This window comes from Camelus bactrianus, chromosome 31, assembly GCF_048773025.1.
Source record: "Camelus bactrianus isolate YW-2024 breed Bactrian camel chromosome 31, ASM4877302v1, whole genome shotgun sequence".
In the NCBI taxonomy this organism is placed as follows: domain Eukaryota; kingdom Metazoa; phylum Chordata; class Mammalia; order Artiodactyla; family Camelidae; genus Camelus; species Camelus bactrianus.
In genome coordinates, this window is record NC_133569.1 from 17892579 (window position 1) to 17920574 (window position 27996).

At 44.2% G+C, this 27996-nt stretch overlaps 1 protein-coding gene across 13 annotated transcripts in view; it reads left to right on the forward strand.

The window, feature by feature from the left end:
* Positions 1-27996, forward strand: part of ADRA1A (adrenoceptor alpha 1A) — a 97546-nt gene that overhangs the window by 866 nt on the left and 68684 nt on the right. For 12 of the 13 annotated variants that reach the window (XR_006722386.2, XR_012503476.1, XM_045511644.2 and 9 more), the window contains exon 2: positions 716-2255. Coding sequence is in view for 11 of the 13 variants with exons in the window: in XM_045511644.2 (XP_045367600.2) it covers positions 1373-2255 (883 nt within the window). In the remaining 2 variants the exon portion in view is untranslated. Of the gene's footprint in view, positions 1-117; positions 317-715; positions 2256-27996 lie in introns of those variants that run through there. The other variant, XM_045511623.2, reaches the window with a different exon arrangement.

Here is a 27996-nt window from a genome sequence, read left to right on the forward strand (position 1 = left end):
GCTTCCGGCTCCCACTCCTCCCCCTGTACCCCCTCCCCACTCGAGCCCGTCTGGGTGTGGCTCGAGGCTCCGGTCCTCTGGGACCGCTGATCCCTTGGCTTGGAAAGGAATCCTGGACCGACCTAGGTCGCGTTCAGCCCTCGTTGGGTCCCGAGGGCTTTGCTCTGGACCCGGCTCTCAGGCCGGTTTGGCTGGTCGACAGACCGGCGCGCTCCGCACACTCAAGTGTGAATTCCTCCGGCGTGAGCGCGCGCGTGGCACAGGCCCTGCGGTCCCAGGGCCGCAGCGGTTCCCTCTCCCAGGCCGCCCCCTCCAGGTGACTGCCAAGCAACCTGTTTGAAACGCAACTGGATAGATTCTCCCTGTTTTCACCGGCTTGGCTCGGTGCGACATAACCGCCGGCCGCAGTCGCGCTTCCCGTGCTCGGGGCTTTTAATTTCACCGTACGGTCGCGGAGCGCTGCAGCTTGGGGTTGGTTTGCTCCGGATCTTGAACCCGCCGGAGGCCGCGCGGCGGAGCGCGCCAGGCAGGTTCCCAGCGGCGGGACACGGCTCGCGGTCCCCGCACGCGCGCTCGGCTCCGGCAGGGCGAGCGGCTTTGGGCCCGCAGAGTCGGCGGGGCTCCTAGCCTCGTCAGGCCGCCCGTCGAGCCAGGCACAGCCTCGCTCGCCCAGGCGCCTGGCTTACAAGCCGCATTTCTCTTTGGGCTCTTTCAGGAGGACGCTGGCAAACACCGCTCCGCAGCCGCCCGGGTCTTGGCTAACATTTCGCATCCACGTCTCCCGGCCTGCGCGCCTAGAAGCTGGATCTAGCATGAGTCCAGCCACGCTGTGGGTAACTGCGGGCAGGGAGAAGTGCCCAGATGCCAACGGTCCCCGCCTTTGAGAGTCGACGGCAGACCAGTACTTGCTTGTGGTTTGGGGGGAGACGGCGCTGGAGTTTTGAATTCCAAGTTATGCGCAAAATGCCGAATCTTCTAACCTGGACTAATCAGACAGTGCAGAAAAGGGGACGCCTGTAATTCTGGGATTGCATTTTGCAACACGTCTTTTCGAGCTTCTTGCCAAGTCTCGGGTAGGGAGGGAGCTGGGGCCCCGGGCCAGTGCAGCGGGTGGAGAGGGTCTGCGGGCAGCCCCGCGCGCCCCTGCCATGTCGCCTTTAAATGCCCTGCCCCTTTGCGTGTCCATCCGAGGATTTCCAGGGCTGGCAGGGGTTGCTTCCCACCTGCACGCTCTCTCTTACCCCTAGACAACCCCAGCAGGCAAGGCTCCCCCGAGCTGAGACCTTTTGACTCCCTGCTCCCTGGCTCCCGCCTCCGCCCCCGCCTGGGGGTGGCCCTCAAGAGCAGGACGTCGCCCGGCCCGGCTGGGACCATGGTGTTTCTCTCTGGAAATGTTTCCGACAGCTCCAACTGCACCCACCCGCCGCCACCGGTGAACATTTCAAAGGCCATTCTGCTCGGGATGATCTTGGGGAGCCTCATCATTTTCGGGGTACTGGGGAACATCCTGGTGATCCTTTCCGTGGCCTGCCACCGGCATCTTCACTCGGTCACTCACTACTACATCGTCAACCTGGCGGTGGCCGACCTTTTACTCACTTCCACGGTGCTGCCCTTCTCCGCTATCTTCGAGATCCTGGGCTACTGGGCCTTCGGCAGGGTCTTCTGCAATATCTGGGCGGCGGTGGACGTCCTGTGCTGCACTGCGTCCATCCTGGGACTCTGCATCATCTCCATCGACCGCTACATCGGCGTGAGCTACCCGCTCCGCTACCCCACCATCGTCACCCAGAAGAGAGGTCTCATGGCTCTGCTCTGCGTCTGGGCGCTCTCCCTGGTCATCTCCGTCGGGCCTCTGTTCGGCTGGAGGCAGCCGGCCCCCGAAGATGAGACCATCTGTCAGATCACGGAAGAGCCGGGCTACGTGCTCTTCTCCGCGCTGGGCTCCTTCTACGTGCCGCTGGCCATCATCCTGGTCATGTACTGCCGGGTCTACGTGGTGGCCAAGAGGGAGAGCCGGGGCCTCAAGTCCGGCCTGAAGACCGACAAGTCGGACTCGGAGCAGGTGACGCTCCGCATCCATCGGAAAAATGCCCCCGCGGGAGGCAGCGGGGTGTCCAGCGCCAAGAACAAGACGCACTTCTCCGTGAGACTCCTCAAGTTCTCCCGGGAGAAGAAAGCGGCCAAAACCCTGGGCATCGTGGTCGGCTGCTTCGTCCTCTGCTGGCTGCCTTTCTTCTTAGTGATGCCCATTGGTGAGTCTTTACAACACAGCATTTAGGGGTCTCCGCTCTCTTTTGCTACCCAAGACTAACGGTCAGGGGCGGAAGAGAAAGGATCTGCATTTCAAACAGCAAAGCTAGGAGGGCAGTTAGGAAAGACTCCTCTGTAGAAAAAGTGAATTTTCATTCCCTTTCTGCTCTGGTCTCATTTATGTCCTAGGGGACGGGACTTTTTCAACTACTGCAAAGAGGCTTCCAACCGGTGCAGATTAATTGGTCTCTTTAATAAGAATGTCAACTTTTTCTTAACGCTTTTAAGCATGTGTTTAATTTAAATACATCCATCCTCGGATTTCAAGTCTGAGTCTCCACCAGACACTTAGGCAGGGGCTGTGAAGTGCCGCTTTCACGTCTGCTGCTGTAAGCTGCAAATTCTTTTGGCCTAAAAATAAGCACCAGGTTTATTCTGAACAAACCGTGCAGTTTTATTGTTTAATTAGATTATTCCTAAGGATTAGTTACACCAGTCTGCTTTTGTTCTATATCTGGGTTCATTTTATTTTCTCGCTTCAGTGTGAAAGAAGGTATGGTTGAGCCACTGACAGGGAAAAAAAACGATTAAAACCAATTTCACCTTTAAAGAATTCAACATAACATTTGCAATAAGCAAATACCTTCCCCTTTCTTTTAATAGTAAGTATTAAGCAAACACTACTCTGATCCAGAATCATTCAGGAAGCTGCAGATGACACTATTTGAAAATAATACAGTAATGTTACAAATCCAATTTTCACAAATGCTAAATTAGCTGTTGTCAAAACTAATTAGCTCATTATAAATGTCAGCAAGCTGATCCACTTGGAAGAGTCATCTGTCTCTGAAAGGCCTTCATGAGATCCCCAAGTGGCTGTTTGCTATTTTTAGCTTGTGCATTCAAATGTAGACCCACACATTGGTTATCCACTAACCCTAGTGAACAAAAAATTATAATAAAAATTAGTGAAAGTCTGTTTCTGCACTTTCGAGCCAATTTAAATGGCATATATACTGAAAGCATTTTAATTTGCAACTCTGTGTAGTAATAGCAGCTGGTTTTTTTGAGGGCTAACTATGTTTCATTTTATATCATTAATTCTCTCAATAACTCAGTGAGGTATGCATTATTATCCTGAAATCACACGTTGGGAGAAGGAATTCTTCAGATACCAGAGCTTTGCCGTCTAATACCATAGCCACCAACCCATGTGGCTATTTAATATGACTTAAAATTAAAGAAAATTAATATTCAGCTCCTCAGTCCCACTAGCCACATTTCGAGTGTTCAGTAGCCACCTGTGGCCAGTGGCTACTGTTTGGAACAGAAGAGACATAGAACATTTTCATCATGGCAGAAACTTCCACCCAAAAAGTCTGCTCAGGGGGCCCTTCCAAGTCCACTACCTGGCCTTCCATCACTATTGCTTATTCTAGAATAACATCACAGATTTTTTTAAAAAATACATTTTTATTGACGTATAGTCAGTTTACAACGTTGTGTCAATTTCTAGTGTACAGCACAATGCTTCAGTAACATTGGAACATACATATATCGTTTTCATATTCTTTTTCACCATAAGTTACTGTAAGATATTGAATATAATTCCCTGTGCTATACAGTATAAACTTGCTGTTTATCGGATTTTGTGAGAATCCTCCTGTATTTTGAAACAAGAGACATTCTGCCAGAGTTCAGTAGGTGTTCTGTATGATTCAGTGGGTTTATAGACATAATTCTTGGTGTATTTGTGGGAGAGGGCAAGCTGGGAGTCTCTCTACTCTGCCATCTTGGCTCAGTTCCCCCAACATCACAGCTTTGAATGTATTTAAACAGCGTTCTTTACCTGAGCCACTGCTTACTTACCTACCTCTCTGTATTCTGTCTGTTCCTCCTGAAGTTTGCACGTTTATTCATGCATCCATTCACTTGTCAAGTATTTAGTAAGCATTTATTCTAGACACTTAGGATGAACAGGGCAGAAAAATCCTTGTAGTAAGATGTTTGCAATCTTTGGGGGGAAGTAGACAGAAACAAAAAATACATGCCGAGAAGTCAAAGATTAATAAGCACTATTTAAAAAGTCAGCGGGATCAGAGGATAGAGAGTGGTGTGACAACGTGGTGGGTGGTCAGGAAAGTCCTCTCTGAAGAGCTGCTATCTGAGCAGAGACTTGACTGAAATGAAGAGCAAGGATTTCAAAGTCTCACGGGGAAGAGACTTCCGGGCAGAGGGACCACCAAGTTCAGAGATGGGAAGGAAACTGATCTAGTCATGGCAGAGCAAAGAGGCCAGTGTGGCCAAATTACAGAGAATGAGGGGGAAGATGAGTTCAGAAAGAGATTAGGGGGCCAGACATGGTCAAGGTAATGTGGGTCTTTTAGGCCAAAGCAGAATCTGCATGTTATTCTAATTGTGATGGAAAGCCATCCAATCAGAGGGGCTTTAGCAGGGGCGTGGCTGGTCTTCTATTTTTAAAGGATCATTCTGGTTCCTGGGAGAAGAGAGGGCTGTTGAGGGGTGAGTGTGGAAAAAGGGAGACCAGTTCGTGGGCTGTTAGAAAAGTCAAGGGGAGAAAGGTGGGGATGCCCTGGACGCAGGTGAGGGGGGTGGAGGTGCTGCGAAGTGATCACATTTCAGCACTTATTTCAAAGGTGAAACTGACAAGTTCAGGCACAGGGTAGGAGAAGAGGAGAGGCGTGAAGATAACTTCCAGGTTTGGGGCCCTAACAGCTGGGTAACTAATAGTGCATTTTATGGAGCTTGAGAAAACTAGAGAATGACAGGTTGTGAGGGGCTTCCGGGAGTGTGAGGTACAAGGGCTTATTTTGTACAGTCCATGTTGAGAAGTGTCTATTAGATGTCTAAGCAGAGATGTCAAGCAGGCAGTTAGATACATGAATTTAGCGCTAAGGGGGGAAGCTGGGTCATGATATAAACTTGGGACAATCAACATATTTAAAGCCACAGAAATGGAAGGATCTGCAAGAGAGAGTGTGGAGAGAAAAGAGAGACATCTGGGGCATCCTGGTATTTGAAGGTTGGGGAAAGGAGGAGAAGGAATCAGCACAAGAAATTGAGAAGGAGTGGCCAGGGACATAGGACAGTGTGGTGTCCCTGAAGCCAAATGGAAATGTTTGACAAAGGCTAGAGCCATCAGCTCTGTCACACACAGCTGCCAGGCCAAGTCAGAGGAAGACTGGGAGTCAGCATTGAGCTTGGCCATGTGGAGGTCCTTGGTGATCTGAGGAGGTCCCTTGAAGAGAGTAGTTTCAGTGGAGTGATGGAGACAAAAGCCTGATTGTCTGCTTTCTTGACAGAATGCAAGACGAAGTGGGAACAGTGAAAATAGGCAACTCTTTGGAAAGGTTTTCCTAGACAAGAGAGCAAGGAATGGAGTGTAGCTAATGGGATCTAGAGAGTTTTCAAAGGTGGGAGATAGGATAGCATGTTTAAATTCTGATGGAGATGAAGGAATAGGGAGATCCTGATGTAGGCGAGGGAGGAGACGGGAGGGTTGGGAAGTGACAGGGAAGCTGGGGGGTATGAGCACAGATGCGAGTACATATGGAGGAGGAAAGGTCCAGATTTGTTTGAAATATGTTATGTCCTCAATGAAATAAGAAGTAAGATCATTGACTAAGAGTGCGGAAGGAATAGGAAATGATGGTGGCTTGAGGAGAAAAGAATACATGAAATATTCATCTTTGAGGTGAGAGAGTAAATAGATTACGGAAATTTAGTAGAGTCACCAAGAGGTTCCAAAGACGTTTGAGAGTTTGGGTCATAAACTTAAAGCTAAGACCAGTCAAAAAGGTTGGACGTTGCGTTCTAACAGCTGAGAGGCTGAGAATTACAGGGAATGTAGCTGATGACTGACTGTATTTAGGGACTGCAGTAAAGAAAAGTTTGTGAAGGGACATACACTGGATCGGGTTGGGGTCATACAGAGTCAGATGAGGAAAAGCTCAGGTAATGGTAGGTGCCTGGGCATTTGGGACTTGGGTGGTAGCTTTGCTATCCAAGGATAGTCTGCATCCTGAGGTCCTCTAGGGGAAGGGAGACTCAGGTCTACCCATAGCCTTCCTCTTGGATCTGCTCTCTTGGGAAGTTAGTAATGTTGAGGTGAAGATGTTATGGCAGAGGGCAACACCCTGACATCATCACTGGTCTTCCTTTAAGTCCTAATAATGTGGTTACAACAGGAGGGAAATTACAAATGTATAGTTAACAGTGTCTGACCAGACTGCCAAGTAGAGCAAGAGATCCCTAAACCTATGGACCATAGATTTAGGACCACAGGTTTCTTCCTGACACCAAACAAGTAAGACACTATTTCCTCCAGGAATTTTTGACTGTATAATAAGTAGCAGGCACTGAGTTAGACGGAACAGAAAGATGAATAAAGCACATTCGCTGCCCTCAAGGGCCTCACAATCTAGTTAAGGAGACACATTGAAACTGATTATCCCAAGTCTGCGGGATGGGTCCTCAAAGTGGGCATTACAAGTGCTAACAGCTAACTGTGTTTGGAGATCACTGCAGAAGCTACCAGAAGTATCATGGTTGACTAAGCAGGGACTTGAAGACTGTACCACTTCTCCTGGGCAGAGCAGCATGCCAGTGAGAGGTTTTTGGGTTTTTTTTTTTTTAGTATCTAAAGTACATTTTTCATGCAAAATGTGAGCAGAAGAATAAATATGCCATTATATTATTATACACAAGGGACATGAGCTCTTAAGTATGACAAGTACTCTCTTGGGAGGAAAAGCTTATCGGTCTGTGCTGGGCTGCTGGGAAACAGCAGAATTAGAGACTAAAACCAGAGCAGGGATGAGTGTAGGATCCAAAGCTGAGAGGTGAAGCACCCACCTGTGTGGGAACCAGCCCAGGATAATCAGGCACGTGAGGACTTCCCTTGTCATTGCCAAAGGTCCCCCTCTGTGCTGTGAGAAGGCTCTGTCTCCCCGTGGACCCCACCCTTCAGTGTCTCCCCAGCTCCCCCGACCAGGGCAGGATGGGGAGCCAGGCTGAACAGTGTGATTGCAGGTAGGAATCTGACTTGCCTGCACTCAGGTCTAAATCTTGCTAGTCTTATTTTCTTTCTGCATCTTTAATGTTTGGTTGAAATTTAGAACCCCTTCAGGGGAGGGGGATCACACTGGAGGTTGTTATCAGTCATTTATAGCTTAGAGTCAATGTTTCTGAAAAAAAAAGAACAAGTGTCAATCATGAAGATGAACAGAGAGAACTTGGAGGCGTTAGCCTTCAATATGTGAAAGAAGAAAGGGTGTAAACTGTTCCTCAAGGAAGCTTGGGCACGGGAAGTATGCGCGGCGTCTCTGCCCATTTCATCCTTTTGTCTGGAGCTCGCTAGGACCAGAGGTAGAGTGCTGGGTGGAAAAAGTGTTGCCCTGAGACCTAAGCTTTCTTTTTCATAAAATATGGAATCTTATACAGGTCAGCTGCCTAGCATACTGTCTGACACAGAGCAAACGACAATACATGTTAATCTTAGAATTCGTATGATTTACAGACCATTACTGACATATGTTGACATCAGATGTTGCCACAAGGAGCAGGTGTCCTTGGTGGTCTGAGAAAGAGAAGGCATCAGAAAGGGATGGAGGGGGGGCAACATTTACCGAACGTATAGTTGCGTGTCTGAACTCTGGACCCATTGTCTGACTTAAATACAAAATAAGCATTACCATTGGACCTAGCCAATGCTATTATCTCTGAATCAAAGGAGGCAGCATTGGGCTGAGCTGTGGCTCAGGTGGACCTGGACTATTTGAGAATTATTTTAAAATTAAAAAGACAGCAGGCAGCACATGGTAAGGAAGGAGGATGTGTTTTGAAATGGGATGTTTGGGGGAAGGCAGCGCTGGCCAGGGGATGAGCAGGTGGAAGCAGTGAAGCAGAGAATGATCCATCTGTTCATTCATTCAGCAAAATTTCATTGAGCATCTACTTTGTGCCCAGCAGCCAGAGAATCACCGGAGATAAAGACAAACAAATCTTTCCCCTAATGGACCTGAGAATCTATGCAGTTAGATATACAGCAGAGTTTCAGACGGTGACATGAAAACCGGCGAGGACGTAGAATGACAGACAATGACTCAACTCCTGTGGACGCCCAGGACGATGAGAGATTGGGTGGCCCTGCTGCAGGTACACAAGGGTCAGGCCCCTGATTCTTATGGAAAAGACTGCCCTCTTAGAGATGATGGTGTGGAGAGAACCCAGGAGCTGCTATGAGTCTAAGATGAGAGATCAGTTAACTTGGTTACCCTTGCTGCATCACAAATCATCTCAAAACATAGTAACTTACGACAACGATTGTGTTACGGTTGGTGACTCAGTGGGGTCAGGGATAAGTCAAGGGCCGGTTCATCCGGCTGTCGGGGGCTGGACATCAGAATTGGGGGTCTCTCTTCCTCCCCTGGCCGAGACCAGCTCTCCTGCCTTGTACACGCAGTTCTCCCCAGGAGAGCCAGGGCAGAAGCTGTCAGGCTTTTGAAGAGCTGGGCCCAGGCCTGGCCCAGTGTCACTGCTGCCTCATTCTGCAGTAAAAGCAAGTCACGAGGCCCGTATGGGTTCAAGGCGGAGGGAAATAGACTCATCTCCTGATGGACAAGCAGCAGATCCATAAAGAAACGAGGGGATTCCTGTGGCCATCTTGCAGAACATCGACCTCACAAGCATATCGAATAGTGTTTTTCTTAGCCTCCAGTTATTTATTGAAAACTTCCCATGTGCTGGGCTTTATGCACCATGTCAAAACGGTCTGGGTCCTTGCCTTCCTGCAGGCTTCTAATCTCCACGGGGAGATAGACGTTAATCAGATAACCACATAAAAAAAACTGTGTACAATGAAGAGGGTGGAGTGGTACCTTGAAAATGTATGCTGTGGATAAGGGTGACCCCGGGCAGAAAAGGCTTGCTGGGAAGGAGAGATTGACTGTTGTAGGAGAATCTGTAGAAGGAGGAATTCTTCGTTGGCTAAACAGGGAAGGGAGGGATGGGTAAAGGCTCTCACAGCGCTGGCCTGATGTTCATGAGGGTTTTCCAGAAGGCCAGTATGACCAGGGCTGAAAGGCTGATAGAAAACTGGTGTCCAGTGGAGCCTGAAAGAATGGGTCTAGACCAAATAAGCTGTTAGAGACCTTTTATGAGTTTATGTCTTTGTCTGAAGATGATCAGGGACAGGGATGACATGATCGAGTCTGTAATTCAAACTGTCAAAGGCTTAGTGAAAAGAAGACGGCAGGTAGACCGGCTGGCAGACCTTTACGCAGGACAGGTGAGCGAGAGCCTGCCAAGGAGGGTTCTTTTTCCTCACACTTGAAAATATTTATTTCCATGAGCAGCCACATAGTTCTCAGATGCCTCTCCTGTTGTTGCCTCCAGAGCAGATTTACAAGAAGACCTTTCTGTGGTCACAAATAGTATAACCAGACTTGGCTTTAAATGAATTTTAGCTCTTTCCACAAGACGGATCTGTCAATGGAGATTTACTGTCATATTCAAAAGAATGTGTTGCAGGCTCAGAAGACGAGTTCTAACAGAGCTTTGAACAATAGCCACCTCTTTCAAACCAGGCTGCAGGCAGGCAAGTCATATCTGGGAAGGAGACAACACTTAATGACATTGCTCTGTTTTGTTACTTCGTGGTTTCAGGTTTGGATGTGAGAACATTGCTCTAAAACATTTTCCTCGTTGGGCAGGTTCACTGTCTTTTAGCCCCTCTGCTTGGTTTTCCAGCTGGACTCTCACATAGTGGCTTCTCATCTTCGAATTGCATTATTTCTGTACCATTTGAAAGTGTCTCCCCATATTTTTATTAGTTATTTATATTTCAACTTTTGTGATGTGAAATGGCTCATCTGTGCCCTTTGGCCACTTTTTATTAAGTCAGTGATTTTTATTTCTTTTCTGTTTGTGAGATTGTCATATATATTAAACATATTAATCACTTATTACGGTATAGCCTGGGTAGCCAGTTTTCTCATGCTCTATTCGGACGTGCTGAGAAAATGTAGCTTCTTTATTTTTCAAAAACTGATGTGATCTTTTTCATGAACTCCCATGGAAACACACACACACACACACAGACACACACACTTTTATAGTTAAATCCATTAAGTTCAGTCAGATCCAATCAAGTAAGCAGCATCTTTATATACCCAGCCTCTGTTGGCTCACTCAGACTTTCAGATTTGCCTGCTAAGTTGTTAATCAGCCCAGGGCTCACATAACTGCATGGTTATTGGGACGGGGTGGGGGAGATAGGAAATTATCAGGCCCTCAGTTGACCTTTCATTGTGGTTTTTAGTTTCCTGCACTGGGGATGCTGGTTTAGTCTAGTGACCGGTCCCCAGGCGCCAGTCCTCAGTCATCATGCAGTTGTGTCTCGGTGAGTCTGAGGCTGCTCTCCCGTGGACCTGATGGCCCAGCCCCACTCAGTCCTCACTGCGACTACAGGCCCTCAGGGTCTGTCTGGGACTCCATTTGGTTCCTGGCTGGGGTGACACTTGCTCTGTTACCATTGACCAGGGAGTCACTTTGTCCACCATGTGATCACCTTTCACAGGCTCCTGAGCTAAACCCTCAGCCATGTTTCATCCCTGTCTCAAGGCATGGAGAGCCCTGTGGGTTCCTCCCACAGCACACACCATGCCAACCACCCAGGCTTGCCAACCCTGGCTTGCTCTCTGCCCAGGCAGGCTGGCTGTCACTTTAATATGTATGGTGGTGCCCTGTGCTGTCTTCCGGATGCCCAGAATGGAAAGTGGGGAAAAGAACCTTCACTTCCACCTTTATCTCTTTAAATACCTCTGCGGTCCGTTTGAGAGGGGAGCTCAGAACAAACACCTGGCTGCCTCCTGTCTCTAACTCCTTCCCCACTTTTCTCCACAGTCCACCTGTGGAAGATGGATGCAGAAGACATCCCCTTCCTTTTTCTGACCTTCCTCTGAACCATGTCTTCCTCCTTCCCTGGGTGGCTTCCATCTTCTATGGAATATCAATGGTACATGATTGCAGACAGAAAGAGAGAGAGGTTTACTAAAAAGGGAATAAAGATGAAGAGTATTTAACAGTGTTACAATCCTTATACATATTTAGCAACTATTTTTCCCACTGAGGTTTTCTCTTTTTTTTTTTCATTGTATTATTTTTGCGGTTTTTCCAAATACGTGGACATTTAAAATTTTTAGGTAGTCGTGTATTTTCATCTGTTTCTTAATGGATTGTACCTTCTCAGGGATGCTTGGAGAGATCTTATCCGCCCCTCCCCACCAGTGTGAGTCAGATAACCTCTATTTTCTCCTAGTTCTTTAGAGCATCATTTGTAATCCACCTGGAATTTATTTTTGTATTTTGGTAAGTAATGTCTAACTGTATTTATATTGAAATGGTTAGCCAGATAGATATTCTTAAAAGATTTATTGAATAATATATCCTTTCCTGTCTTATTTGGAAAACCATCTTTGTTATATTAGAAAGAATCTTGAGTCTAGTTTGAGACCCCCACTTCTGTTAACATTTATCAGTCTCTCTACCAGGTATTGGTGCCAAGTTACCGTCATTACTGTGGTTTTCATAATACATTTTAATATGGGTTAAGGCCTCTGAGTGAATATTCTTTTTCCAAATTATCTGGTCAGTCTTTACACGTTTATTCTGGAAATATTCCAGGAAAAGTCTGGGCTCATTTTGTCAAGTTACATCCCCTAAGCCACCCACACCACCACAAACACACACACCCATACACACACAAAAATCCCTTGTTAATCATACATTTTTAATATGTGTAGATTAATTTGAAAAGTGACATCTTTATCACAGTGAGACTTCCTACTGAGAAAAATGACGTATGTTCATCAACTATTCTTCAATAAAAGAAAAAATAATAGCCTGTTTCTCCATTTACTTCCCAAACTACTTTTGAACTATCATTTACACTTTACTTTTAATCACACTTGCTAACGTGTCCTGGAAAAATGGTTATTACAGTGAAGTTGGGAAATGCAGCTTTGGTATTTTAACATTAGCTAAGACACTGATTATTGGTTTTTAGGTCAATAACCTTCATTATATCAAGGTGGTATCTTTCCGTAGTTTATAGAACAATTTTATCAAAAACGAATGTTTAATTTTATCAAACGCTGCCTTTTAATAGCCATCAATATAATCTTTTTTCATGGACATAGATTTGATACATTTTATTTCCTAGTATTACTCTATCCATGTATTCTTGGATGAAATTCTATCTCTGATCAGTGGCATTATTCTTTTTTATGTCACTGCATTTATACTAAATATTTTATCTCTGTTTTGCATCTATATATCTACGTGAAATGTGTATACTATTTTAGTTTATAGTGCTGTTTTTGTTGCATTTTGGCTTCAAGTTTATGTTACCTTTATAAAACAAATTGTGACACTTTCCATTTTTTCTGCAATCTGTAGCAATTTAAATAGCATAAGAATTATGTGTTCCTTGAAGTTTTGAAAAAACTTGCCCATAAAACATTTGGGCCCGGCTCCTTTTATGGTGCAAATCTTGGAGACTAGTTTCTATTTCTTCCTGAATAGTGGTTTATTCTGATTGTCGGATTTGATAATCTTTGTTTTTCTTATTTTCCATTTTCTTTCTCACTGAGGTTTAACATTTCAGCACAGAATTCAACATGAAAGTCTGTAATTGTTCCATTTCTTTTCTGTCTTTCTCATTTCCCACATCATATACTTGTGTTTTCTTTCTTTTTGTCTTCACTGAAGTGCTTTGGACAATTGTCTATTTTATGAGTTTTTTTTAAAAGAACCCATATCCTGGATTTATTTGTATTGTTTTCATCTGTTTTCCTGTGCGTTAACTTAATCTCGGGAAATGTCTTTTATTTTTCTGGTTACATTTTGTCCCTTTACATTAACTTGAGCAGAACGTCTGGTTCGCGTGTTTTCCATTTTTTTCTTATCTGAGATGACAGTTCACCAAACTTCTACCTTGTCCTCTAAGCCAACTTGAGTTCCTTACCTGACGCTTCGCTCAGCAGTGCTCTCATCCAGCCGTTCTGTTTTCCGTCTTTTAATGGCTCCTTTGTCCTCTGTGGACAGAAAAGGATTCGTTGTATTGCTGTTACTTGTTAATTTGAAAATAATTGGTATTTTTATCCCCCACATTTAAAAACTAATTTCAAATTTGCTGCACTGGGGTCAATGTGAACTAAATACTTTCTAGCTTGTGAGATGTAGTGAAGGTTTTTTTAAAATGATGATTTATGGTCAATAATTAGCACTTTTGATAGATTTCATGTTTAATAGAAATATATTAATTAAACATTATCAGTGATGCTGTTAAGATTTTCTTTATCCATTATTCATTATCTTTACCTTTATCCATCATCTACCCTACTTGTCAAATATCAAGAGAGGTGTGGTAAACCTTCCTACTGCTACTGGGAAAAAATTCTTCCAATTATTTCTCATTTTTTAACAGATTTTGTTTTGTATATGTTGAGGCAGTTGCATGATACTTGAAAGATTAAGTCAATAGTATCGTTCTTTAAAGGGAGACTTTTTGTCTTATTTATTTTTCCTTGATATGTACATTTAAAACATTAATGTTGTAACCTCTACTATATTTTTGTTTGCATTTGCCAACATACCTTTCCCCATCTTTCTGTACGTCGGCCTGTGTATCTTGTATCAAACGGTTTTTTAGAGTCTGTGTTTCTAATCTGGCCATTTGTCTTTTAGTAAAGATTTAACTAATTTCCGTTGATTGTAACAGATACATCTGGATGGATTTTTATCTCCTGGTTTTATGCTTTCTGGCTATGTTTGTTTCTCTTTCTTTGTTTTCTGCCTCTTGCAAACTGAATCATTTTATTTTTTGCTTTTGAAAAATTCTGCAATATTTTGGAAAGGTGGTCTCCTATTTTTAATTCTACTAGAGATTATCTTGGAGCTTTTCAAACTTTTTTTTTTAACCTTCATTTCTCTCTTAAACAACTGCGTGTATCACCCAATTTTGCCCATGTAAGGGAGGAAGTTTCTCACACTCCCATTTTCTCTTTCCTAAAATCTACATCTTTGGGTTAATAAAATTTTGTTTTATATCTAGATTATTGCTACTAAATGTTTATATTACCTGTCCTGTCTTTCATAACTTTCTGATTTAGTTTAGTAATACAAATAACCCTCTCATTATATACTGTGATTTACTCACTCGTGAGCTCTGGATTTTGCTTTATCTCTATGTGGAACAGCGGCCAGCAGACTGTGGCCTGTTTTTGTAAATAAAGTTTTATCGGAACCCACCCATGCCCACTTGCTTGCAAATCATCCATGGTGGCTTCCCTGCTACAGGGGCAGAGTTGAGTGGTTGCCATGGAGACCGCACAGCCCCCCCCCCCATTTAAAATACTACCGTATTAAAGAAGAGCATAATGCCAAATAAAATTTTATCAATAAAGACATAAGCAAAACGCATGTTTAAGTTCATGTGTACCTGAGCCTAAACACGTGAAAGGCAACTTATCTGAGTATAGAACTTGAGTTACATTTTTTTTTTTAATTTCAAAATACTGTTGTCATTACTCCTCTGTCTCTTGGTTTTTAGTGCTTTATAAATGACTTGAGGCCAACCTGATTATTTTCTTTTGTCAGGTATTCTTTATTTATGTGTTTATCGTCTAACCAAGATGTTTATAGAATTTTTTCCCAATTAAATTTTTAAAAATGTCTTCTTTGAAAATTTTCTGGCTTGGCAGTAACTTTTTCATTGCTATTCCCTGTGCACATTTTTTCTCCTGAAGCTAAAGACACACATCCTTCGGTGATCATTTCTTCTTCTCTTTCTCTTGGTATTCATGTTAATTGTGTTTTGGGCCTCCTGTGTCTTCCCCTCTTTTCTTTTCTTTGTTCTTTTTTTACTGAAGTACAGTCGATTACAATGTGTCAATCTCTGGTGTACAGAACAGTGTCCCAGTCATGCATCTACAGATATATATTCGTTTTCATTCTTCTATTAAAGGTTATTACAAGATATTGAACATAGTTCCCTGTGCTATACAGAAGAAACTTTTAAATTCAATTTTTATATATAGTGGCTAACATTTGTAAATCTCAAACTTCCAAATTTATCCCTTCCCACCCCTTTTCCCCAGTAACTATAAGATTGTTTACTAAGTCTGCGAGTCTGTTTCTGTTTTTCCCCTCTTTTTTTTTGCTTTTTTTCTCCTATTAGTCATCCTCTCACTATTTCCTTCTGGCATTCGTTCGAGGTTCTCAAGCTGGTGTTCCATTTCACCCCGTTAGCCTTAGTAACAAACTGCCTCCACCATTTTCCCTCCACTCCACTCCATGTTACTGGCACATTGTCCCACCTCCTTATTACCTACACTCAACCTATAAACCCAGTAGCTCCTCAAGTCTCATTTCAGTACAAGCTAGAGATTTTTCTTCCAGACCACTGTTTTAAAAGTAGGGTTCTGCTCACATTCCCCCAGATCGATCCCGTCTACCAAACAGCTAAATCTTTTCACATGAGCAGTAATTCTCTTTCTCTTCAGCCTCACCGAGGGTGAAGCAGGAATAAACTTGGAAATGGACTCTGTTTAGAACTGGTTGGGTCCCTGTCCACATCATTCAAACTCAGATTCAGGGGAGAAGGAAGAGAATTATCTTTGTTGTAGTTTCAATTTGCCAGAGCGTAGATCTGTTCCTCCACAGGGAGCAGAGAAGGAGCTAGAAAGCCAAGGATTCACTTTTGCACAGCAGAGTGTCCTTGTCCTGTTTGGTTGACACAGTGGTGCTGTGGCCTCTCTTCCAGGGGACATGATAGGCCCCCCTGGGAGCCAAGTCCCCGAGACCCTCCTCTTACTTGTTGCTCTTCTTGATGGGAAAACTGAGGGGCTGTTCCCCCTGCATGGACATCAGCAGCAGTGATCTCCTCAGGCACTCAAATGCAGTTGGAAGTTGAGATTCATCCTTGAAAAGCCACCCTTGAATCAGCCTGTGTCTCCAGCATCCATTACACCAAGGCCCTGGGGGGTGTCACCCGGCAGCACCTGGGAGACATCATCCCTTCACCCCCTTTCCTTGAGGTAAACCGAGGACTCATCAGTTCTTCATTCAGGCTGGTGGTGACCACACTGTCATTTCTGGAAATCTGTCAAAAGTTCTGGCTTACAGATATGGCCCTTCCCTCGTGTTTTTAATAGTGATGTAAAATTTCACCTATACGCATATTCTTTTGGATTTATTAAGATTTTAGGAGAAGGGTGAGGAAGTTCAGTTCGATCCACACATCAGTGCCTCAGCCCTGGTACCTTCTCACGTTGATATCAGAGTGTGAAGCAGGCATGAGAGCAACCTGACGTGTGGTCTTTTCCTTTGGTTTCCTGGAAGTTTGTGGTTCAAGGCAAAGCCATTAAAGGAAGATACATACAGGGTCAGAGCGTGGCAAGTCCCTGTGCGGGTCAGCGGGCTGAGCGTTCTCTTGATCACAGGAGGATGAGATGAAATTGTGTGAAGAGTTTAAGTCTCTTTCTAGGAAAAAATCAAAGAAGTCCAAGTGTAGGGTGGGAGAGGTGGTTGTGCTTGTCAGTTCAGGCTGCTGTAACAGAGCATCACAGACCAGGTGTCTTAAACAGCACACATTTATTTCTTACACTTTTGGAGGCTGGGAAGATGAGGATGCAGTATGGTCAGGTTCTTGTGAGGACTCTCTTTCTGGTTCACAGACGGCCGGTTTCTTGCTCTGTCCTCACCCAGCAGAGAGAGAGAGGAGCTCTGGTCCCCTCCTCTCCTTATAAGAACACTGATCTCATTGTGGGGACTCCACCCTCACGACCCCATCTAAACCTAATTACCTCCCAAAGGTCACACCTCCAAATACCATCACAGGGTTAAGGCTTCAACAGATGAATTTGGGCGGAGGGGGGAATACAAACGTCAGTCCATAGCAGTGGTGCTTGCAAGTCACCTTTTGTGTCTAATTTAATTCCTCGAACAAGTCTGTAAGATACAAGTCGCTGAAGCCAGAAAAAGAAAGAAAAATACCACATAATATCGCTTATATGTGGAATCTAAAAAAAAAAAAAAAAGCCACAAATATATTTATCTACAAAACAGAAACAGACTCACAAACATAAGAGAACAAACTTCTGGTTACCAGTGGGTAAAGGGGGTGGGAACAGATAAATCAGGAGTTTGAAATTTATACCTCTTGGAGAGTGAGGGAAATGCTAGCCATCTATTTTTTCTTTTAATTTTGGGTTTTTTGGGGTTTTTTTTCTTTGCAAGGGGGAGGTAATTAGGTTTATTTATTTATTTGCTTTTTCAATGGAGGTGCTGGGGATTGAACCCAGAACCTCAGGCATGCTAGGCATGCACTCTACCAATTGAGCTATAACCTCCCCGCCAGCTATCTTGATTGTGGTGGTGGTTTCATAGGTGTAGACATCTATCAAAATTCATCAAATTGTATGTCTGAAATCTGTGTAGTTTACTATACAAAAATTATACCACAATAAAAGTGTTAAAACAAAAAGAAAGATAGAAGTCACTGTGCTCATGTAGAGAAGTAGAAACCAAGATGCGTCAGAGAGGAAGCGACATCTTACTGGAACTCTCTGGCTGGAATAGAGGGAAGGGCTCCGGCTATGAGTCAAAAGCCCTGGGTTCCATCTCCTCATCCGCAGAAAAAGGGGCTTGTGGGGGACCAGTAGCTTTCAAACTTCTCAGCTTCAGAAGTCCCCGTTCCCATGAAACCTTGCTCAGAAGCCCAAGACATAAAATGGATAACGATGGCCCTGCGCCTGTGGAAGCAGCCAGGGAGCCCTAAGTCCTGGACACTCAGCCCTGGCCTTCCTGCCGCAGCGGGGCTGGGGGGTCCGCAGCAAGGCTTCCTGTCTGTGCTGACGGTATCTGACTCCAGACTCAGTAAACGGTATCAGAAGAAGTTCTGGAAGGAGTTGGGTTTGCATTTTCAAAGGAGAAGGAGGGAAAGCTGACAAAGGGCACATCAGCTGTCATTATTCTGGAATGCTGGCAGAGCAGTAGTCTTTGCCCAAAAAGGGTTTGAAAAGGGAACATTGCACACTAACTTTCTTTCTTTCTTTTTTTTTATGTGCTCTCCGCATTTAGCTCATTGCCAGGCACCGAGTTGCCAGTGAGAAACCTGCTATTTACAAGTTGGTCAAATAGTTGGATCCCTGACCATGAGAAATGTTTTTGCAGGTTACCTGCCACCTGCAGGCGTGTTGCTTTATAACCTGGTTTTGTTGTCATTAAGAGATAACTAAACGGGAGTCTCAGAAATGGATTTTTTTTTTTAATGGAAACTCTAGGAGAGGATGAAATCCCAGAATAACAAGCCATTCCTAAAGAAGTCATGGCAGTAGTTCTCAACCAGGGCGATTTTGACCCCAGGGCACATTTGGCAATATGTAGAGACATTTTTGGTTATCACGATGTCACAGTTGGAGTGGGAAATGCTACTGGCATCTACTGGATGGCGGCCCGGACACTGCTAGACGCACAACAGCATGCAGGACAGCCCCACACAGCAAAGAATCCAGCCCAAAACGACAACACGGCCGAGATGGATAAACTGTAGTTTATAGTATAAGAATTCTTAAAATCAATCACAATCTTTAGAAACATCACATTTAAAGCAAAATCACCGATTTTGATTGAGATTCAGACTTTTTTTTTTAACTGTGTTTCCAACATCTTGACTAGTGATTCCAAAAAAACCAAAACCAAAACCAAACAAACAAAAAAACGGGTCTCCAGATGCCTCAAGTTCCCTAAAAAGGTAATAATTGTCTACCCACTATTTTTTTTATCTTGGTAAAATTTACCTAGTCTAAAATTCACCATTTTAGCCATTTTAAAGCATGCAATTCAGTAGCATTTGGTACATTAGCAAAGTTGTGCAATCGTCACCACTGTCTACTTCCAAATCACTTCTTCACCCCTCAGTGAAACCCTAGTCCCACTTTCCCATTGGCGGTCAGTCTCCAGTTCCCCCTTCCCAAGCCCCCTCGGCAACCATGAAACTGCTTTTGTCCGTATGCGTTTGCCGATTCCTGATCATGCATGTAAATGAAATCATACGGTAGGTGGCCTTTTCTGTCGGCTTCTTTCACTCAGCGTAATGTTTTCAAGCCTCAGCCGTGGGTGGCATGGCTCAGAAATGTAATCCTGTTTTACGACTGAATAATATTTCTTTGTGTGGGTATACTATATTTCACTTATCCGTGCATCAGCTGAAGGACATTTGAGCTGTTTCTACCTTTTAGCTATTGTGAATTGGGCTACTATATATATTCAGGTAAAAGTTTTTGTTTGAATGTCTGTTTTCAGTTTTTTTCAATCTAAACCTAAGGGGGGGAATTGCTGAGTCATACGGTATGACTGTGTGTAACTTACTGAGAAACCAGCAAACCGTTTTTCACATCAGCCACCCCAGTTTACGTACCTACCAGCAATGTATGAAGGTTCCACATACTCACCAATCCTTATCTCCCCCTTTTTTTCCATTTAATTATAACCATCCTAGTGGACATAAAGTAGTACCTCGTGGTTTTGATTTGCATTTCCCTAATGATGAATGAAGAATATCTCTTCTTGTGCTTGTTGGCCATTTGTGTATCTTCTTTGGCGTAATGTCTGTTCAAGTCCTTGCTCATTTTTAAATTAGGCAGTTTGTCTTTTTATTGTTGAGTTGTAGGAGTTCTTTTTATATTTAGGATACTAGAACCTTATATGACAAATATGTTCTCTCATTCCGTGGGTTGTCCTTTCACTTTCTTAACAGTGTCCTCTGATGTATAAATGTGTAATTTTTATGAAGTCCAATTTACCTACTTTTTCTTTTGTTGCTTGTGTTTTTGGTGCCTTATCTAAGAAATCATTGCCTGACCCCAGGTCACAGAGACTTAGCCTAAACCTTTCTTCTAAGAGTTCATTGTCTTAGCTCTTACAGTCAGGCTTTTGATCCAGTTTGAGTTAAGTTTGATGTATGGTGTGAGGTAAGGTTTGAACTGGATTCTTCTGCATCAGAAATCTGGTTGTTCCAGCACCACTTCTTCGCCTCATTGAATGGTCTTGGCACCCTTGTAGAAATTCAATTGACTGCAGATATATGGGTCATTTCTGAACTCTCTCTTCCATATTCCTTATGTCTGTTAATCTTACACCAGTACCTCACTGATTTGATTACTGTAGCTTTGTAGTACTTTTGAAATCACTACCCACTAGTTTCTACATTTCCTAAAGCTTAATGGAGGCTTTAAAAAATACCACTCTTAAAAAAAAAAAAAAAAGACATAGAATAATGCAGGTACATGATTCCTTTGGAATTCCTAAGTTCAGAAACTCTGAAGATGGAAATTACTAACTTGGGGCCAAAATCTGACTTGATCAGAACTCACTTGGCACTGAACCCAATCTGAACTCACATGAATCTGTAGCTTCTATGAGCTCTATAAGAATGTAGATTTCAGGATATAGAGATAATAGATGTAAAACCTATATTTTAATAATTTTGTATATTTATATTTTTTCTAGATTTTATATTTTATATTTATCTTAAAAAAGATTTGTGAGTTTGATTGTGGGGTGCTGCCCCCCACTTCTCTGGTGGTGTTATGCAATGTATAGTATATGACCCATGTTACTTTCATAAAATCTAAAAAATCCTGAATTCCAAAACATACCTGCGGGGAAAAATAATTAAGTGACCCTGATAGTCAAAAGTTGGGAGTAGTTTTTCTGATCCTCTTTTTATAAGTCAAGCAAATCTTGAAAGGAAAACTCTGCCACAAGTTCAAGGTCCTGCTTAGCTCCGGTGGGAGGGAAACCGAAGATGATGTCTCCTGATGAAGATGACGTCTGGCTTCTGCGTGGGGACTGCTCCTTTCCCTTTCCCTTTCCCTTTCCCAGTTCTGTTCTGCCTCATCGCTCCTGAAAGGCAGCAGACCTGCTCAGATTCCCTCTCACCTCCTCGTGCCCCTCTGCCACCCTCCTGGGCTGTCTGTGATTTGCAGATGATTCTCTTCCTTCAGATTCGTTTACACAGTCTGGAATTTTGCATCTTTATGGGTTATTTTGGTTTAAATATTGCCCTTCTGGGACATTCTTTAAAGTGAAAATACTTCGGCCATCCATAGGGTGCATGCATTTTGCCTCTGGTACACCCAATCCTATATCCTCAGCCCATTATTCAAATGTTATTGTACTTAGCGCCATAGATTCCCTATAAAGTTGGGAAGAGGCATTTTTATTCTTGTTTTATTTGCCCAAAAAATAAGACTCATCAGGGTTAAATAGTTTATCCAGTGCCACCAAGCTAGTGACAGAAGGTCCATCATGATTGTCCCTCTATAGCATGTTAACTTCTTCAATAGAACCATGTTGATCGTATGGCAGACAAGGGATTCATCATGGCCACCATCCCCAGGAGAAAACAGCAAGTCCTACACTGTCTGTCAGCCCTCACCCTGTCATGATTAGCTCGTATAATTTTCTAGATGAAGGGAAGAAGGAGTTACATGAGAGGAACTGAAGCTGGAAAAAGCCAGGACAAGTAGAGGGATAGGCAGAAAATGAGAGGGAACAGGGAGTAAATTATTAGCAATGTGAGTCAAATGTTCACTGAGTTCCCAGATGTTTTCATGTCCAATTCTTCTCTGAACTTGCTGATTAATCAGAAATGTTTATGAAGCACTCAGCATCTACTGTGTGCTCAGCTCTGAGCTAAGTCTTATGGGGCATCCTGAAGAACACGACCCACTGCCTTCAAGTCTAATTGGGGAGAAAAGGACCAACGCCCATGATACAATAGTTTGCAGATCAAGGTCTAGGATTCAGAGACAAGACATGCCAGGCAGGGCTTTAGTGGTCATGGAAATCTCAGTGGAAGGAGAGAGTCTTCAGTTGGGTCTTGAGGGGTAGGATTTGAAAAGCCAAGCTTCAAGGCAAGAGCGAGCATGGCATGTCCATGGGCTAGTCAGATCATCCCCCCGGAGAGGACGGTGAGTGTGTATGTGTGCATGTGAATGCATGCGGGGGACAGGCAGAGACCACTGGGTTTGGTGGGACAACATTTTCCTGGGTGTCTTTTTGAAAACCAGGTGAGGATTTTGGTCTTGAAGTAAGAGAACCTGGGGCAGCACCAGGGGACGGAGGTTAGGGCAGGCGAGCAACATGGCAGAGCGGTGTTAGAGTAAGGTTAGACCAGTAGTGGGGGGCAAGACCCAGGCTGATTGTTTAGGTTTGAATGAGAACCTGAACAGAGGTGTGGCCGTGAAACACAAAGGATGGCACAGGAAGTAGTGATATTTCAAGGTCCAGCCAGTGGGAATCAGAGACTGCTTATGAAGAATCAGAGTAAGATAAATGAAAGGTAGTGTTTGAGCTTTGAGTGTGGAGTGGAGTTGTGGTGCTAAGGACAGAGGTGCTGGGAGGAGGAGTACATTCTGGAAGGTCCTCTGTTTTGATCGTGCCTGAGATCATGGTGTTCAAGTGAAACTGTCTAGAACTGCCCTGTTCACTGTGGTAGACTCTAGCCACATGTGGTGAATTCAAGTTAAGTCAGAATTCATTGGAATTAGACAACGTTAAAAACTTAGTTCCTCATTCAGGCTTACCACATTTCAAGTGCTCATTAGTGACATATGGCTAATGGCTACCATATTGGACTGTGGCAGGTCTAGAACAGTTTCCATCACTGCAGGATGTTCAAGTGGACAGGACTGATCTAGACATCAGTAGCAAATAGCAGCATTTTGGTGATGGCAGAGCTCTTGGGATGGGAATGGGGACATGGTGATTTTAAGTCAATGGGTCATCTCTCTAGGGGTGAATTTAGGGCATGTATGGAGTTGAGAGAACAAGGTTTTGGGAAAGCAGGAGACAGCATAGCATAAAATCCTGGCAACAAAATGAGGAAAAAATGTCAGTTAGGAGGGAGCAGTGCCAATGTCAAATGCTGCAAAGACGTCAAGGAGCAAGAGAACCAGAAAAGAAAAAGTTGTGTTTAATAATCTGATGTCATTTGTGACCTATCAAACTCAATGGAGGAGGGAGGGAGAGATGTAGTTAAATAGGAAAGCCACCAGCTTTCTCTGAAACAAGCGTAGGCATTCAGGGACCAAGAACTGTTTCAAGAGAGTGGTGGGATGGGGGCTTGTTAAGTAGGATGTGGGGGATGGAGAACCTGGAGCAGGGGAGCAGAACCAGCTGCCAAGAGACGGGAAAAGGATGAAGGAGATTGAACGGTCACCACCAAGGGCTTTCTGGTCAAATTTCTTTCCCCAAGAGAAGGAAGATGGATACAAAAGAAGAGAGAATTTTCAGGGATTGGTTGAGAGGATTAGAAGAAGAGGGTAGCTGTGAAAACCAGATGCCTTTCTGGTTGGGATGGAATGAGAAAGGGAGCACGAGGAAAGGGGTCAGACTTTTGGGGACCTGGTGTATGGGCGGTGAGGGGAGCTGCTTGTGGCCGTTGTCCTCTGAGATGGGAGCAGGTGCATGATGCCGGAGGAGGCGTCCGCTCGGTCTGCTTGCTTTTGCGCTCCTCTCTTCCCCACTTCCTTTCCTCTGGATTCTTCCTTTAGACTCATTTAATTTTGCCTTTTTTCCCCTAATGCATTAGACTTTGACATTTCTGCCTGGTGCTACTCCCTAGCTTTCTAGATTTCTCTAAAATTGTTGCAGCTGAACGCGTGCACTTAATATTTGTCCAAGTCAGTGTCATCTGTTTTAGATTGGAAGGACAAGGACAGGGTCTGTTTCACTTGTCCTTATCATTCTATTAGGAACATATCAGCCAATTAATTCAATACTATTTAATTACAAACATTAGCGGTTGCACTTGTATTTGAAGAGCTGCTTCTAAAAATAGATGTATGCAGCTGACTGTGTGTGCACGCATCCGCACGTATTTGTTGGCAACTCCACTGACCACACAAAGATAATTTGTCCTCCTTGCCATTAGGGTAAAGAGTTGTTAGACATTGATTTGATTTTGGATTTTAGTTTATTAAGGGCTGATACCAGATGCTTTGTGTGCATTATTTCATTGAATCCTTGCAGTTGGAGCGACAGGCATTCTGGTTCTCATTTCAGAGATGAGGAAACTGTAGCAGACGCTGGTTAAGGAACTCGCCCAGGGTCATGCAGCAAATACAAATGGCAGAGGAGGAATTGGAACCTGGTTCTGTCTGGCGCCCAGTCTCATGCTCTTAATGTCCTCTGTGTTCTCAGGCCAGTGCGCTGAAGCGACCAGTCTATTCCTGCTACCGTGACTGCGCTGGCCACAGCTGCGATCATGCCCACATAAGGACATGCTTGCTCTTTATAGACATAATTCTCGTGTCGTTACTGAGAGGTGGAGAAATGGTTATGGGAAAATAACACAAATAACACCTCCTGGTGTCAACCCAGCCTCCATGGGGGGACAAAATGCTTAGCAACTCTTTTGGAGTATCCAAGACAAAACTTGACCTTTAAGCAGTTTCTCCATTTAGAGTTCAATGTGTCTTCAACAAATATGGTTTGAATAAATCAGGCCCTCCTGTTTTAGCTCTTTAGCTGGGAAGGTAATATTTTCAATCTGATTTTAAAATTTTCTCTTGCCAAATTCCACAGGGCAAAGGAACAAAAGGGATGATAAAGTTCAGGAGAAAAAGAAACTCCCCAGGAAGTGCACTGATAACAAAACGTAGTCGTAAAGATCACTTTTACTTTGCAAACCGAAGTCCGGGGTCTCTATGGTGACTGCTTTTACCCCAGCTAGTGTGCATCGTGGTTTTTGTATAGAAGCCAGTGGAGCAGGACCCGGCTATGTCACAAAGTTCAGGTGTCAATATCAGATGGCTCTCCTGGGACAAAGCCCAGAATATTGCGCACGAACCCTCTCCACCCAGCCACTACCCTCCCACACCCTTGCACAGCTACTGAGCTGACCAAGTGCCCAGAGCTTCTGAGAGTCAGCCGTCCTCCCTAAGTTAAACCGTCGGTTATGTTCAACTGTGACTTCTCTTTCTAACTGTGTGCGTTGGAAGGGAATTAGAGCCACACGCTTTGATTTACCAATCATCCATCAGTGTTCTTGGGCAATCGTGTTTCATAAGGGTCAGAATGTGGATGCAACAGTTCAGGCCAATTGCAAGCTGGAAAAATTGCATCTTGCCTTCCTGTGACTCACCCTGGCTTCCAGATGGAAGTGATTTCCCAAGGTCAGTTCAAAGGTGTCTTGTATGCAGAACATATGGCTTGACGGTCAAGGGAATTTGTGTCGAAGGTCAGAACTGTCTTCCCTGTTTTCACCCTTGACCTTGGCAGAGTGCGCCTTCCTCTGAGAACTTCCTTCCAATCTTGGAAGAATCACAGGAGCCACGAGTGCCTTTCCTCTCCCTTACGCCCTTCCCACCACCCCTGCCCCAAGCCCTGCTCCTGCTTTCTCGGCGTCGTGAAGGAACCAAGGAAGAAATGTGCCTCCTTCCACCAAATCATTTCCATTTCTTAAAATAAACCTCAGCTTTCCTCTTCTGGGAAGTCACCCCACAGTGGACTGGGATCTCAAAATATCTTTTATTTACTTTATGCAAGAAACATATTGAGAACCTACTGGGTGGCAGACTCAAGCAGACCATGACTTCATGGTGGAGACCGATGCGTAACTGAGCCCAATCAAGGCACCATCGGAACAGGTTCCTTTTCCAATTTGGGGGACAGGGTGTCAGAAAGTCTTCATAAAGGAAGTGACTTCACTAGTGTGATCTTTTTCATATAATTAGCATGCACATTGCATAAATATAAGGTAGGTTTTGAAATACACATGTCTGCATGCCAGTCTGTCTTGATAGCTCCTTAGAGTACAGAAATCTTCAGCATGAAAACCTGGTCTTCATTACTCTGAGCTAAGTATCTGACTTCCCTAGAATAGAGCTGAGGACATGCTGAAGCTCATCGTGGCCTTGACTCTGCCTTCAGAACCAGGGGGACAGGCTGGAGACCCCACAGGCAGTTTATGTGAAGGGATGGCCCGGGGCAGACAGCGCGGACCTCTGAGTGTGCAGTGTCCAGCTGGGAAATGGTTTCATAACGAAGCCCCAGAGGGAACCTGCACACACTAACCTTATTTTCCACCATTTTTCTTTTCTACCACGTCTTGCAAAGTAATGGCGCCTACATTTTAACTGTGATTTTAAACTTTTGAATTTCCCTGCTTCAGAAGCACGATTTTAAAGGTTCCCACTTGCAGCTGTGTGGCTCCGGGAGGGTTTCCTCTCTCCAAGCCTGAATTCTGCACCCGCAGAATGATGAGGCTGGCTTAGGTGATGTCGCGTGAGCTCTGAATTATATTCTTCAGACCTCGCCTGAGTTGGTCTTAATCGGCTTTGAATCCTCAGGTCCGATGCACTGTACGGAGTACTGAATAATATGTGTTTAATTAAAGAGACTCAAAGCCCAGTCCTATGGTGATAAAACTGGTCTTAAGGTAGAGTTTGAAGAGCCTGATCAACTGTGTCATATTGTGTCTGAAGATCAGAACCAAAAGTTGGGGTTCTGCCCCTGCCTCAGAGGCTCAGAAGCTGCGGTGACTTGGCTTTTCAGGTTGGCCCACCTTTGACCTTCAGATGTAAATGCCGGCCAAGACTGTCCTGAGCGTCGTGCTGTTAAATATTTAAATGTAAAAGGAAAAAGAAATGCAATTATCCAAAATACTTAAATTCAGTCTTGTAATCTGAAAAGAAGTCTCCAAGTTTCTTTTGGTGCCAGAAAAGGCAACATGGTGCGAAACATCTGTATGATTGAAAGCCTGTCCTGGTTTGTACTCAGTTCCTTGGCTTAACTACACAGCCCTAAGAAACAAGAGTCTTGTGATCAGTATAGACAGCCAACTGGAACAACTCAAGCCAAAAAAAAAAAAAAAAAGAGAGAGAGAGAGAGAAGAAATCTGAATTGTCCTAATCGTATGTCATAGGGCTTCCAGTAACTTAAAGACCATTCTATTTCCCTGTCCTCTGAGTTGCCTTGTTAGAGAGTAAAATGTTAAGATAGGAATCACAAAGCCAGAAAAGGCAGGGACACTCCGAGTCCTAGGTGTTACGTCTCCTCCTTGTGTGTTACCTCGTTGGGTGGGCATTGGTGGGCTCTGCCAAATTGTTCTATAAAGCAAACCTTTATTTCCAGTTTTATTAAGAACCCCTGTTGTGGACATTAGTCAGCCCTCTGGCTGTCTACGGAGCACCGATGGCTGGTGCAGACTTCAGTGCAACTCTCACTCCTTCCCCTTTTAACTGCCGTTTCCTGTAGATTTCACTCTCCGCCCGGCACTATTTTAATACTATGGAATTGGTGTGGGACAAAAATAAAACGAAAATCTTTTCAGAAGGGGCTTTTGGAAGAGATGCAGGCAGAAGCCTGGTAGAGGAAGTGAACTCTATCTGCTTTTCTAAAAATTTATTTACTAAGACAAGTATTTTCCAGCACTTATGTGCTAAGCCATTTACCTATTCCTTTGTTTAATAATTACTGTTCTGTTAGGCACAGCAAACTGAAGGCCCATTTACCCAGTTAGGGCTGGCAGGGATGGGATTCAAACCAGGACCCGCGGACTCTGCACCCACATCCCCGCACCACGCTGCCTTCCTGGGCTGGTCATCTGCTTCCTTGCAGCCCTATGGAGGAAGCCCTAGGTGACCGGAG